This window comes from Nansenia antarctica (genome assembly GCF_963989245.1).
Source record: "Nansenia antarctica genome assembly, chromosome: 8".
Classification (NCBI taxonomy): domain Eukaryota; kingdom Metazoa; phylum Chordata; class Actinopteri; order Argentiniformes; family Microstomatidae; genus Nansenia; species Nansenia antarctica.
Window position 1 is genome coordinate 18,999,050 of NC_137678.1, and position 14,205 is coordinate 19,013,254.

The window sequence follows — 14,205 nt, forward strand, 5'->3', positions numbered from 1 at the left end:
AGCCCTCACAATCTTAGAATGGGAATTTAGTTTGATTTGAAAGAGTTCAAATTAATATGAAAACTTAAGCCATAAGAACCCATGGGGGATAAGGTAACAGCTATCTGTGATGAACACCGTCTCTGACCACGCCACAGACTGGTTTGCTGCGTAAAAGTGCATCCTCAATTTAGTTACAATGTTTTTCTATTACGGAAAATGAACACAGTAGTGACGGATGTTTTGTTTATATGTTAACTTTATTGAAAACCTCAAAAAAGCTTCAAGTGCACAAGGAGAGATGGACAAGATGTGTCTTTACAATCGAAAATGGTGAGAATCATAAGGATATGTAGGCACGGGGAGTACACATTACAGTTGTGTGGGCTAGTGAGTGTGGGCTTTGGAGGACAACTCGGGGAATTGGTCCAGGACGCTGCGCTCTTCTGTCCTGCAGCGAGATGTGCTGCGCATCTTCTCAGTACACAAGCCTGGTAGTGGTGCACTCGATTACCTTCTCAGTACACAAGCCTGGTAGTGGTGCACTCGATTACCTTCTCAGGACACAAGCCTGTTAGTGGTGCACTCGATTACCTTCTCAGTACACAAGCCTGGTAGTGGTGCACTCGATTACCTTCTCAGTACACAAGCCTGTTAGTGGTGCACTCGATTACCTTCTCAGTACACAAGCCTGTTAGTGGTGCACTCGATTACCTTCTCAGTACACAAGCCTGGTAGTGGTGCACTCGATTACCTTCTCAGTACACAAGCCTGTTAGTGGTGCACTCGATTACCTTCTCAGGACACAAGCCTGTTAGTGGTGCACTCGATTACCTTCTCAGTACACAAGCCTGGTAGTGGTGCACTCGATTACCTTCTCAGTACACAAGCCTGGTAGTGGTGCACTCGATTACCTTCTCAGTACACAAGCCTGTTAGTGGTGCACTCGATTACCTTCTCAGTACACAAGCCTGTTAGTGGTGCACTCGATTACCTTCTCAGTACACAAGCCTGTTAGTGGTGCACTCGATTACCGCCGACGAGCCTGGACGTACGAGACGGGAGAGGAGGAGTTGAGTACTTGGCCGCTAAAACTCGAGTATCCGTAAAACTGAGTGTAGAGCGCCCAGCTTTTTAAACACCTCATCGTTTGACACCATGGAGAGTTTAAAATCATCTTTGCGTACACCCAGTTTATTGTAGAACGCACGGATGTGCTCTACACCATAACGCCCTGAGTGGGGTGGTAGATTGTTAACTAATTTAGTGGCTATGGTTGTAAAGAAAGTGTTTAAGCACTTAGCCACATCCAGCTTGTCTGTAAGGAGAGAATCTCCAGATTTTATGCTGATGTTTGTAGACCTGGTTTTGAGTTTTTGACTGCAACCTAGTTGGCTATTAAGTAGCTTCCACAGGTCACGTGGTTTGTTTAAGTTTTCTTCGATTTTGTTATCGAGGTATTCTTTCTTAGCAGATTTGGTCATGGTAATTACCTGATTGCATAGTTTGTTGCATTGTTTTTTAATTTTCTCAAAGTGGGTTTTGTGATCTTCGTTTAAGTGTTTCACTAATTTTGATTTGCATTTTTGAACTTCAGAGCATTTTAGGTCTCTGACTTTCATAGCATTTAGAATGTCCGAATTCATCCATGGTTCCGATCGGGCTTTAACCCTGGTGGTTCCCATGGGGGCTATACTGTCAATAATATTTAGGAATTTGGTTTTGAAACCTAGCCTGGTGGAGCGACCCAAAACTGTGCACGTTTTAGCGGCGGCCCCTCTCTCCCACATAATTATTTGTGCTAGTTTCCTGCAATTTTAAACCAGCACAAGAAATGAAAATAATTGGAACATTTGATAAAACAAGAGAAATTTAGATAATATATCTTAAGTCTTAATAAACAAATACAGTAGCCTACAGAGTCTAAAACAAAATTGGGCCTCATCAAGTGAACTCAACCCCTTGGTCAGCAGCAGAAAGACCCTTGGTCATCATCTTATATACAGTGCATTGCTCATAGATGGCTATCATGTTATACAGTACATACCAGGGTTTTTCCTGGGTCAGAATCAAGCCTTGGAGGTTGATGTTGTGCGCGCGCAGTGCGCCCACATTTTCTTTGAGGGACCCCCAATTGTTGTATTTGTATTGTAAATTGTAATTATTATTATTAATAATAATACGATGCGATTTAAAAGTACCAGTAGGCTACCAGATACGTATGCAGATATTTTGCTACCAGGGTTGCCAGATGGAATTGACAATTTCCAGCCCAACCAGTCTAAAAGCTGTCGAATCCACCCGTCCAGTGTGACCAAAAGTAGCCCAATCTGGCAACACGGCTTGCTTATGGAAGCATATAGGGACTAAATTCAAATGTTAATGCAATTTGAGATTGCATTTGCATGTTCCACTTTTGCATGCATTCTTTCAGACAATATTCAAATTCAAATGCAATTCTAATGAGCGTATGTGTTTCCTAGAACATATAAATGCAATTGCTAATCACATTATTGCATTACAATTTGAATATTGACTCAAATAACGCAGGCAAAAGTGGCAAATGAATATGCTATTTTGGGATTGCATAGTCATTTTCACATTAGAATGAAAATTTGAATTTTGTCAGCTACAAAGCGGATGTGTTTACTAGAACATGTAAATGCAATTGCGTATCACATTATTGCATTACAATTTGAATATTGACTCAAATAACGCAGGCAAAAGTGGCAAATGAATATGCTATTTTGGGATTGCATAGTAATTTTCACATTAGAATGAACTTTTGAATTTTGTCAGCTACAAAGCAGCGCATGACTTTGAAAATTAAATGTCAAATGGCTTTGCATTATCATTTTAATATTGACAGCGAATGTGCACATCAGGTACATGAAAATGAAAATGCAAATCATTAGAATTGCATTTGAATTTGAATATTGGCTGAAAGAATGCATGCAAAAGTGGAACATGCAAATGCAATCTCAAATTGCATTAACCATTGAATATAGTCCACTATATGCTTCCATACGGCGCGACTGTAATCCCGGTCATACTGTCTCAGTGCCCAGTGCTGCCCACCCAACCACGTCGCGTCGGGTCTACTGTAAAGCGGGTTAACATGTCCTTTTCAAAGGTATTAAAATAGACGCAAGGAAACATAACGTCAGCCATGTGTTTCCTTGTTGGAAATTATGGATCGTGAATCGTGATTGCTTCTGCACTCTGCAGCAATCGGATTTTGATTGACAGGCAGCTGCATCTCTTCCCCCAACGGCGTTCCGGCACAGAAAGTCTTGCCGGAACGCAGCACCGGACCGTTCCGGCCCACTTTCACCTATGCCTGTAGCGTATATAGACAGCACCTCAGCACCCCCAGTCAAAATACCTTCCCGCGTGCCTGGCTGGGACCATGCCTTTAAAAGGACTTGGCATTAAACCAATCATAACTTCAGTAGCTGTTTTTATCAGGAGTTTGTCCAATCACAATCGGCAAGTGGGTAGGTTAAGAGCATACTAGCTAATCCCAATTTTGACAGCTAGCCACTTAGCTACCTGTCAGGAAGCTGCTACTCTCTTTAAAAAGTCAGTCTTTAGCTAGCTAGCCTGCTAACTTCAACAGCTTGGCCACAGATACGTAACTGCTAGAACTCGTCCTCATTAGGAGACAAGTTGTACAACGGATCAGTCCAGTTAGCTACTTATTTAACTCGTCTAATTGTTGATAATGATAGCTGAATAAACCAGCTAACGTTTTAGCCCAAGATTGATGTTATTTGGCAAGCTTAGCACTGCGATGTGTCCTATAACTTCACACCAGTAGTGTTTTTTTATTATGTATAATCTTTATAGTATAGTTTGAGGGTGCTTTTAGGTGCCAAACAAGATAGATAGACATAAATAGATAATGTTTAGCATGAAACCGTTAACCAACCAGTGTTTGTAGGATGAGGTTTGTGTTCAACAGTAGGGGGTGACAGGTGGTAGAATCTGTACATGTTCAACTCTTCTGTGCTATGATCTCACAGTCATGTCATACATGGGGAATTGTACTCTAGCACATTCCCACAATATTTGTGAAATTAATACACCACTGTATCTGTTAAAAACCATGATATTGTTCAGCATCTGCAGATCTAGACCTAGGATCAACGGGACTTATCCAGGATGGCAACAGAGACAGCATCCCAGGTTCCTGGCTCCATGATCATGACCTTTCACCCCTCTGAGGAAGAGTTTAAGGACTTCAACGGCTACATCGCTTACATGGAATCACAGGGAGCACATAAAGCTGGGCTGGCAAAGGTGGGTGATCTTTAATCCGTTACATTTATACATTACGCATTTTATATTACTATTATTATTATTAGGGCTGTCAATGTTAAGGCGTTAACGATCACGGTTAATTTGAAAATGAAACAATTGGCACGAATTAATCTTATTAGCATACATTCATATTACCATGAATCAGAACTTCTACTGACATGCGTGTCAAACGCATGTAGAGGGGTTTCAAGAGACAAACCTGTGTGTAGGCTGCTGAAGTAGAATGATTAGACAGCGGTTGGTTACATTCCTGACCACTTGTCATGTTAACATGTGTATAAACGCTAATCACCACCACTTTACAAGTGTTCTGTCCGTTGTCACAGATGAACGAACACCCTGTTTGTGATGAAATCGACACCCCTTTTTTCCCCCTTATACAGTATGGTGAATGAAGGCTTCATTATGTGGACCAATAATATATTTCCCCCTATATTACAGAGACTGGGACAGCGACACTAGCTTCAATAACAATAATTTATGAATTGAGTAGAGAGCTAGCTAGCCAGTCCTGAGCAAGGTCCAAAAGACAGACAGAGTTCTGATACACAGCCAGCCAGCTGTCATCCCTGCTACGGTGGTTAGATCCAGAACAGATCTGCCCCAGACAAGGTCCCGTGTTACAAACCAGTGTGAATAGGGAGTATAACAACAACAGCTTAAACAAGCAATTCAACCTGCTACTGTCGGTGTATGATATTGTTTATTGAAAGTAACAATCAGCACTTTGAAAAAGTTCAATTAACAAAGGTTAAGGCACAGATCGGTTTGAAGAAAGAAACTGTCATAAGCAAGACAAATTGTCAAACTCGAGCGCTTGGAGATGACTCTGTTTTTCTCTGCTTGTTGAACTGTAGTGAAAGTTGGAACAGCGCCACAAAACTAACCAGTGGACGAAGATATAATACATCATAGTATTTTCATTAGTGTATCTGTGCAGTCTGAGGTTTGGCAGTTAAGTGACTGCATAGCTTGAGACTCTTTGTACTTTGACAAATTAAGAGATTCTAATCTTATTCTGAAATAATAATGAAGTAAGGATTTAAGTAAATAATAGTATTTTAAACTAATACTAGTATTTTAAACATGATTCATCTGAATATTATTGTGATTAACTTGAGTACCGTAGGCCTAAATATTGTAATCGATTGACGGCACTAATTATTATACATGATATGATGTATATTTATATATAAAGATTTGAACTTCTTTGGGGAGCATATGCATTCATTGTTGAATTAGTAGAACAATATACAGTTAAAGATGTCACAGTGTACAGTCTGATGAGTTCTGTCCTGTGTCATGTTTGTATTGTGCAGGTTGTTCCACCGAAAGACTGGAAGCCCTGCCGTTCCTATGACGACATAGACGACCTGGTGATTCCTGCACCCATCCAGCAGGTGGTGACTGGTCTAGAGAGAGAGGAGGGTGGTCTCTTTGGTCTCTTTACCCAGTCCAACATTCCGAAGAAGCCCATGACTGTCCGGGAGTTCCGCAAGACCGCTAACACAGACAAGTGAGCAACACGCAACAAGCAATGACGAAACAAATGAGAAATGAGCAATCATTTACATTTACATTTTTGGCATTTAGCAGACGCCTTATTCCAAAGCGACTTACAATCAATACATTTGAATACTAAGCATGTGAATCAGCAATCCACCATTCGTTGCAGGAAGAGTAATCTAGCTCGGGCCCGGGGCCACTGATAGGAGGAAAAACCTTCTCCCTATCGCCTTCTACTAAAACTTTATTTTAGTTTTTAGTTTTTTATTTTATTTTATTACTGGAGAAACTGAGAAACAGTACAAGGGGGGCAATAGATGTTCTTAGGGACACAGTAGAGGGGAAAGTGGGTGTCTTTAGGAGACGTAGTGGTGAGGGTCAGAAGATTTCTCAGGAGGAGCAGTTAAGATGTAACCTGAAGAGATGGGTCTTCAGTCTACGACGGAAGATGGGTAGTGACTCTGCCGTTCTGACAGCCGTGGGGAGCTCATTCCACCAGCGGGGAGCCAGTGTTGTGAAGAGACGTGATCGGGCAGCCCGACTGCTGTGTAGAGGAGGTGGGGCCAGTCGGCCAGCCGAGGTGGAGGAGCGGAGTGAGCGGGCAGGGGTTTGGGGGGTTACCATTTCCTTCAGGTAGGCAGGGGCTGTCCCTTTAGCTGCCTGGTATGCAAGCACCAGGGTCTTGAATCTGATGCGAGCTGCTATCGGGAGCCAGTGCAGGGTGCGAAGGAGAGGGGTGACATGCGAGTATTTGGGGAGGTTGAATACCAGCCGGGCAGCAGCATTCTGGATGAGCTGCAGAGGTCTAATGGCTGATCAATCAGCGATGAGAAAATCTCAAAACATTGGTCCTACTCAAAACACTCCCAATGTATCTAATCACCCATTACCGTTGTCGTTCTAGGTTTTGTAATCCCCGACATGTTAATTTTGAGGAGCTGGAGAGAAAGTATTGGAAGAACCTGACTTTTAACCCACCTCTCTATGGAGCAGATGTCGATGGGACACTGTATGATCCGGTAAGTGGGATTTATCTAACTAGGGTTAATCACTATTCATTTATTGTTATCACCTTTTCCTTTTATTCTCCCCCCATTGTTCCTCATTTGTCTCTATACCATACTGCTTTACATATGAATGACCTTGGCATTGACAACATTGCTTCTCATCTATCTCTCATAGGATGTGACCGAGTGGAACATCGGACATCTGAACACCATCCTAGACACAGTGGAGCGGGAAAGTAGGATCCAGATTAATGGGGTGAACACACCGTACCTGTATTTTGGCATGTGGAAAAGCACCTTTGCCTGGCACACTGAGGACATGGATCTCTATAGCATCAACTACCTTCACTTTGGAGAGCCCAAGTCCTGGTAAAGTCACACCCATATTCACAGACTACAGAATGCTTAACTTACTAATGGGATTAGTGTCATTAGCTTGTTAGGTGCTTCTAACCAGAGGGTTGTTATGTCATCCTTTCCAGGTATGTTGTTCCCCCAGAACATGGGAAACGATTGGAGCGCCTTGCTAAGGGTATGTGCGAAGGCATTTGCACATTTTTGGCCATATGTCTACGTATGAAGGTTCTTTATGTCAAATGTTAACGTAAATATTCTTTATATCATGTTGTGCGCAATGCTTTTTCACACAGGGTTTTTCCCTGGAAGCTGCGAGGCGTTCCTGCGACACAAGATGACTTTAATTTCACCCTCGATCCTGGAAAAATACGGCATACCGTTTGAGAAGGTGACCTCTCTTTTAATGGCAAAGAAAAAACTTTTAAAAAATGCGATGCAGACTCTTAACCTTTACTTTATCTGTTTTGGATTGTAGTTCTTTTTAAAAAGGTTGTTTTCCCACCTAGATCAGCTAGTCTGAGTGTTTGTCTGTTTTGTGGTTAGGTCACCCAGGAAGCAGGACAGTTCGTCGTGACGTTTCCTTTCGGCTACCATGCTGGTTTCAACCACGGCTTCAACTGTGCAGAGGCCACTAACTTTGCTACTCAGCGATGGATCGATTATGGCAAACAAGCCACAGTAGTATGTATAGATACATGAACATAGCATGATTGCTTTCATAATCTCAATAGGAAATGTTTTTTTTTAGGGGTTTCAACTGCCTGCTTTATTCTCGTAACTGATCCTCTTTTTCCCTTGCCTCAGTGCTCCTGTCGTAAGGACGTGGTGAAGATCTCCATGGACGTGTTTGTGCGAAAGTTCCAGCCGGATCGCTACAAACTATGGATGGCCGGGAAGGACAACGCACCTATCGACCACTCCAAGCCCACCCCAGAGGCAGCCGTGTTCCTGAGAGGAGAGAAGCCCGACCTTGGGACGGAGGGTTCGAGTGAGGCCGTAGACGAGGACACCCCAGGCACGGCTCAGCAGCAGAATAGGTCTGTACTTTTCACGTCACTGAGTGGGGCTTCGATGACCCCATGACATATTCACGTGCTTATTATAACATATTCACACTATTTGTCTTAACTCTGCCGCAGCCCAAAGCCGAAGATCGGGACGAAGCGGAAGCAGGGTGTGGAGGCTTCAGAGGACCGGGACACGAAGCAGAAGAAAGCAGTCACAGCCACAGTCTTGCCAGCCGCACGGTTGGATGAATCAGCAACCCCGGCCTACCAGGCTCAGCCCCAAGGCGTGGAGCCGCCACCAGTGGCTGCACCAGAGCCACGTCTGGTTCGAGCACGCAACAGGCCCGATCACTTGCGTGACTACGTGACTGAGTATCACACCTAGGTTGTGTGAGGGGGGGGGAAATGTTACGTCTGTAATACCTGACGTAGAGCTACGATCGTTTCCACGGTCAAATTGACTTCTGGTTGATTTTATAAAGCACTACTTTTACGTGGTTTTCTAAGTACGACACGGGTAAGATCAAATTTGATCCAAAGTACTTTCTATAAATGAGGCCCCATCTGTCCTCGTCCTGTATTGTGTGTGTGTGTGTGTGTGTGTGTGTGTGTGTGTACTGTCCGTTCTGGCTGATCGGAAGGTTGTTCCAAAATTAAAATTAAAAAATTAAAAAATTAAGGAGGAAGTCCCCCTTGCGAAGCTCCTGGTTGGTACTGATCCAACTCATGGTTCTGAAGAAGAGATTGATACCCTATTGATACCCTATTTAACTCAAATAATTATCTGTGCAATCGTCATATGGTGAAACACGCTCTGCAGATGTATAATCATTAACCTCAACCTTTTTAGAGAAAGCTATAGAGCTTTTCCGAGGCTCAAAGACGCTGACAATATGGGAAAAACAGAAAACACATAAACAACAAGCAACAGATAACATGAGCACATAGAACACAGAGTTAACGAACAGGGAACACAGTATACACACCCAGCTATAAAGCTACATGTATATCTATCCTAAGACCCTGAGGTGAGTTACATTTTGTTGTTTATTCTTTTTTTTTTTACTATTATTAAACAACGATTCTTAATAGATTGGTCTGTGTGGTCTCACCTTCTGAACTCTTCAGCGGCTCGTTCAAACACTTTCCTTGTTTTCAGAGGTCTCTCCGTATATCTTCTCTCTGTCCTCTCCTCCTTTTTATTGACCATCCCAACTCCTCCCTCTCTACTCATCCCTCCCTAACTAGTCACACCCCCCTCAGGTCAGGTCAGGTGAGGTGGGGGTGCTGCAGGTAAGCTAGACTAGCCATCATAGAAGAATGAAAGGAAACTGATCTGACTGGGGACAGCTGTCAAAGTACATCAAAACATCATGAGATAACTAGCTAATTAATCAAATATTAAGTTAGCTAACTGGGATTTGTCCCCAATCCCCAAAGGGTCAATCCTTGGCCCCCTTCTATTCAATCTCTACATGCTTCCATTGGGACACATCATAAAAAAGAACAAAATTGCCTACCACAACTATGCGGATGGCACTCAAATCTACATAGCCCTCTCACCGAACGACTATAGTCCCATCGACAATCTCTGTAATTGCATTGAGCAAATAAACGCCTGGATGACACAAAACTTACAACAACAAAACAAGGACAAAACAGAGATAATTGTATTCGGTGAACCTGACAAAAGATCCTGACCTGTTTTTTAGTTTGAAGAGAGAGAGAATCAAGTTTTGCACTGACTTAAAAAACTTGATTCTCTCTCTCTTCAAACTAAAAAACTGGTCAGGAATGTTGGTGTAATTCTTGACTCCGATCTAAACTCTAAGTAAATCAGCCTACTATCACCTGAAAAACATAAGAAGAATGAGAGGTTTCATGTCCAAACAAGACCTTGAAAAACTCATCCATGCATTTGTTTCGAGTAGACTTGATTATTGTAATGGTCTGACAGTCTAGTCAGAAACATGTCAGGTCAGAAACATGCACACCAGTAGCCCGCTGGAGGTCATTTTGTAGGGCTCTGGCAGTGCTCCTCCTGTTCCTCCTCACACAAAGGAGCAGATACCGGTCCTGCTGCTGGGTTGTTGTCCTTCAACAGCCCGGCCCGGTACTTCCTCTACAACGAAGACCAGGGTGTACAGTAAATAAACAGTATTGATCCACATAATTGTTTTAGATTAGATCGGATTCAACTTCATTGTCATTGCAGAGTACAAGTACTAGACAAGGAAATGTAGTAATGTAATGTAATGAGTAATGAAATGTATTGGGTCACTTTAAGAATCACATTCTCCAGTTATGGGAATTGAGGTATCTATGTACCCGCTAGTTTTGGTATTGCGCATTAAGAAAGAGTGTCTTTGAGAAGTGAGAAGAGTCCTGAAATTCAACGTGCATCGCACTACATCCTATTAGAGTTTAGTTTAACAATTAGACGTTATTAAGAACCTTATTTCATAGACGATCCAGTAGTAACATTCTACCTCCAAGCATTAAGGTTGCGACTCTCTGATGAGGCTCCAGGTGAGTCTCACAGTAAGAAATCAGACACACCAGGCAGGACTTCAGAGCCTTGAGCTTCGTCCCAGTGCAGATGTCACAGGACACTTCTCTAGGTTTGACAGGTGTGTCTGGGGCTGGGCTGCTGGTTGCTTTCACCTCAACTGACTTCCTAAACTGAGCGGCCATCTCAGAGATGAAAGTATTGACAAAGAGATCTGATCTCAATCAAAATGTTTTACATACTGAACTATACAGTCATAAATATTATATATATCATATCTTTCCCTGCTTTTTTGTGTTGTTCCAAAGCAAACAAAAGAACTAAACATGTGAGTACCAAAGCATTTGTAATTGCAACAATTTTCTGGGAGAAGTGGTCTGACAGATAAGGTTGCTACAGAGTAAACACTTTCTCTGGCATGGATCACCGTGTTTGATGCCACTTAAACACTCATACTCTCTCTCTCTCTCTCTCTCTCTCTCTCTCTCTCTCTCTCTCTCTCTCTCTCTCTCTCTCTCTCTCTCTCTCTCTCTCTCTCTCTCTCAGGTGCCAGGTATAAACAGTAACCAGGAGAGTTTATCAGGTCATAGGTTGCTACAGAGTAAAGTCTTTATCTGCCACAGATCACAGTGTTTTGGAACACTCACCACCTAGAGTGTTTTATGTGGTTTCTACCTAGTCAAAGTCAAAGTCAGCTCTATTGTCAATCCAATATATGTAGGGTAGATATGAGGGAGTAGTGAGAGGTGATGTTAATGTCCCTCCAGTGTCTGAGCCTCCAGGTTGGTCAGACGCACCTTGATGCGAAGGACTGTGGCGCCCTCTAGCGGTAACCTGTGGCTATAACTCCACTTCTCAAGACTGTCAATTCATAATAATAATAATAATAATAATAATAATATTAGTGAGTCACAAGGAATTCTGGTAGGTTGTACAAATGATGTAGTAGGAGATTGTTGCTTACATAAGTCATATTCAGGCTTGTCAGATCCTTTTAGGCAATCTGTGAGAGAGTGTATGAGCTCCAATATATTCATAGGTAAGTTAGTATCAGTTTTACATGGAAACCCCATGGATTCCCCCTAAGTTCCCCCCCAATTGTTATTATTATTGATTTTTTTTACTACCATATAGATATTTTAAAATCTATTCACTAAATCTCATTGGTAATTTGTTTGTGTGTGTGTGTGTGTGTGTGTGTGTGTGTGTGTGTGTGTGTGTGTGTGTGTGTGTGTGTGTGTGTGTGTGTGTGTGTGTGTGTGTGTAGGTGGGCAAATCTATATGTATATATGTACAATAGTAATCAATAAAACACACAATAGCAATAATATAAACTACATAATAAAACAAGAATAAACCATACAATCCAAGGGGCATAGAACAAATATAAACAAAATAACTACATAATATAAGAATTACTACAAGATTTAAACAAGTAAATACATATACAAATATATACAATATACATATATAAATATATAGGTTCATCACCCCACCACATCATTAAGGCATTCACACTAATCATCATTTAAACTAGAAAACTATAAGATCGATATCGGCTGTGCCTGTAACACCTGCAGCGACGTCTCAGTGATGTGACCATCAGCCTTCACACCTGGAGGTACGATAGTTAAATCTTTCGAAAACAGTAGTTATCCAATAAACTACAGGCACTATCCGAAACATTTGAAACATTTATTTAAAAAGTTGCGCCGGTTTAGCTCAGTGGTTACTTCGGCAGTCGTTGTAAGTCTATTGTCTGTTACAACTGATACTCCACCCCTAACCGGGTTCGATCCACGGGCGCTGTCCTGCATTTTCCTACATGGAGGTTAATAATAATAATAATAATCGAACGTGTCGAACCACGTCCAGTGATAATCGATTTTATTTGTACTTTTCCTTCAAAAGAACCTCAAACAGATTGTCTTTGTTGTTTGTAGGCCTATCGCCTATGTCGAATTGACGTCACTGCTTTCTTCACGGTACCCAAACCAAATCGGAATAATAATAATAATAATAATAATAATAATAATAATAATAATAATAATATAGCACTTTTCCTGCAAAAAAGATTGAAGTGTAGCTCAGTTATATGGATGCTCTGCCACCAAAGGTTACTCAGGCAAAACGGGCTGAACTCAAAACGGACACAAAAACAGTCGACTTCCCTCTGTATTAACATCTAATAACTGAACTGTATACGGATGTGAGTCGGCTATGTGTGTAAGTATTATTGTTGTCTTTTGGTGCCTTGACAATAAAAATCACCCATTGAAAGGTTCGGTTTCGCATATTAGGCTTGTTGTAGCCTACTAAACATAGATGAACAGAGTTGACCCGATTATTGATTCCATGCAGTTATTATAGGCTACATCAAATCATTGACATTAGTTGTTAAATGAGTTGTTGCAAAAATATTTATTACCTCGTAAAACAGAACACAGACCATGGCCGCTTTGTCTCAAACAATATATAACAGTAAACCATAACTTTGCTGCGCCCCGGGCCGATGTAAAAGTTGGATGGGGTGCGCATTATACATACAATTAACAATTAACAATAACTGCGCCATGAGCTTTTTTGAAGTATTCAGGCGGCTGTCTCTCATTTCCTAGTCTGTCCAGCCCTGCCCCCGCGGCCTGTCGGCCTCCTCGCCCCCCCGTCTCCCGGCCGCGGGCAGTAGCGCAGCGTGTGGGCCGCGTCCCCCGTGGCGTCGCACCTGGGACAGGTGTAGTTGCGCAGGACGGGGCAGGTGACCTTTCCGCTCCGTGTCTTGAGGCCGTGGGACCGGTAGATCTCCGGCGTCTCCCCGTTTTTCTTACAGAAGCCACAGTACTCCTCCGAGGCCGGACTGGAGGAGGAACTACTGGCGGTACCGGGGCTCAGGGTTAAAGTCTCGACAGACTTGGATTTATCCAGCTGGATCATGTCTGTGTGGTCGTGGCGGGGGACCTGCTGGTGCGTGTGGTCCCACTGGGGACCGGTGGCCTCCTCTCGTGTCTCCCGCACTCCGGACAGTTGCTGCAGCATGCCGCCCAGATTCATATAGTCGTGCCACATGTCGAAGTGCTGGTTCGGAGAAGGACTGCTGCTCTCCTCTGTGACGCGTGGTTTCGACATGGTTCTGATGGTTGTGGGGTTTAAATGCCTGAGATGGCCACGCTGTCTGGGGAAACTGAAACATTGTCTGAGATGCTGTCTGGGAAAACTGAAACATTGTCTGAGATGGCCACGCTGTCTGGGAAAATTGAAACATTGTCTGAGATGGCCAAGCGTCGACCTGTGTAAATATTGTCTAGTGCGTTTCTTGTTGTCTTCTTTTACATCTCATGGCTCCGACATGAAACACCTTCATGACCTTTAAATGACCAAAGTAACAGTGGTTGGTTTGAAGCAACACTTGTGATATGAGGCACAGTGGCATGTTGTTGTGTTTTTTTGTGTAGTGTTTTGGTATTGAACTTGGCAATGCAATGAAAAATAAACGTGTTTTCCATGAAGCACTAGATGCAAT

The 14,205-nt window shown here is 42.6% G+C and overlaps 2 protein-coding genes across 2 annotated transcripts; one reads left to right on the forward strand and one right to left on the reverse strand.

The window, feature by feature from the left end:
• Positions 1–4,143: 4,143 nt before the first annotated feature.
• LOC308163985 (lysine-specific demethylase 4A-like) lies at positions 4,144–11,515 on the forward strand (the record flags this gene model as incomplete). The annotated part of the gene is made up of 10 exons (XM_080538153.1): positions 4,144–4,281; positions 5,622–5,818; positions 6,713–6,827; positions 6,991–7,184; positions 7,298–7,347; positions 7,466–7,560; positions 7,716–7,853; positions 7,977–8,209; positions 8,312–8,402; positions 11,471–11,515. The coding sequence occupies 10 exons, from the start codon at positions 4,144–4,146 to the stop codon at positions 11,513–11,515; spliced, it is 1,296 nt and encodes a 431-aa protein (XP_080394279.1).
• Positions 11,516–13,295: 1,780 nt separating this feature from the next.
• On the reverse strand, positions 13,296–13,811 carry LOC308163986 (nanos homolog 2-like; the record flags this gene model as incomplete). Its single annotated transcript, XM_080538154.1, has 1 exon — positions 13,296–13,811. The coding sequence occupies one exon, from the start codon at positions 13,809–13,811 to the stop codon at positions 13,296–13,298; it is 516 nt and encodes a 171-aa protein (XP_080394280.1).
• Positions 13,812–14,205: the final 394 nt, after the last annotated feature.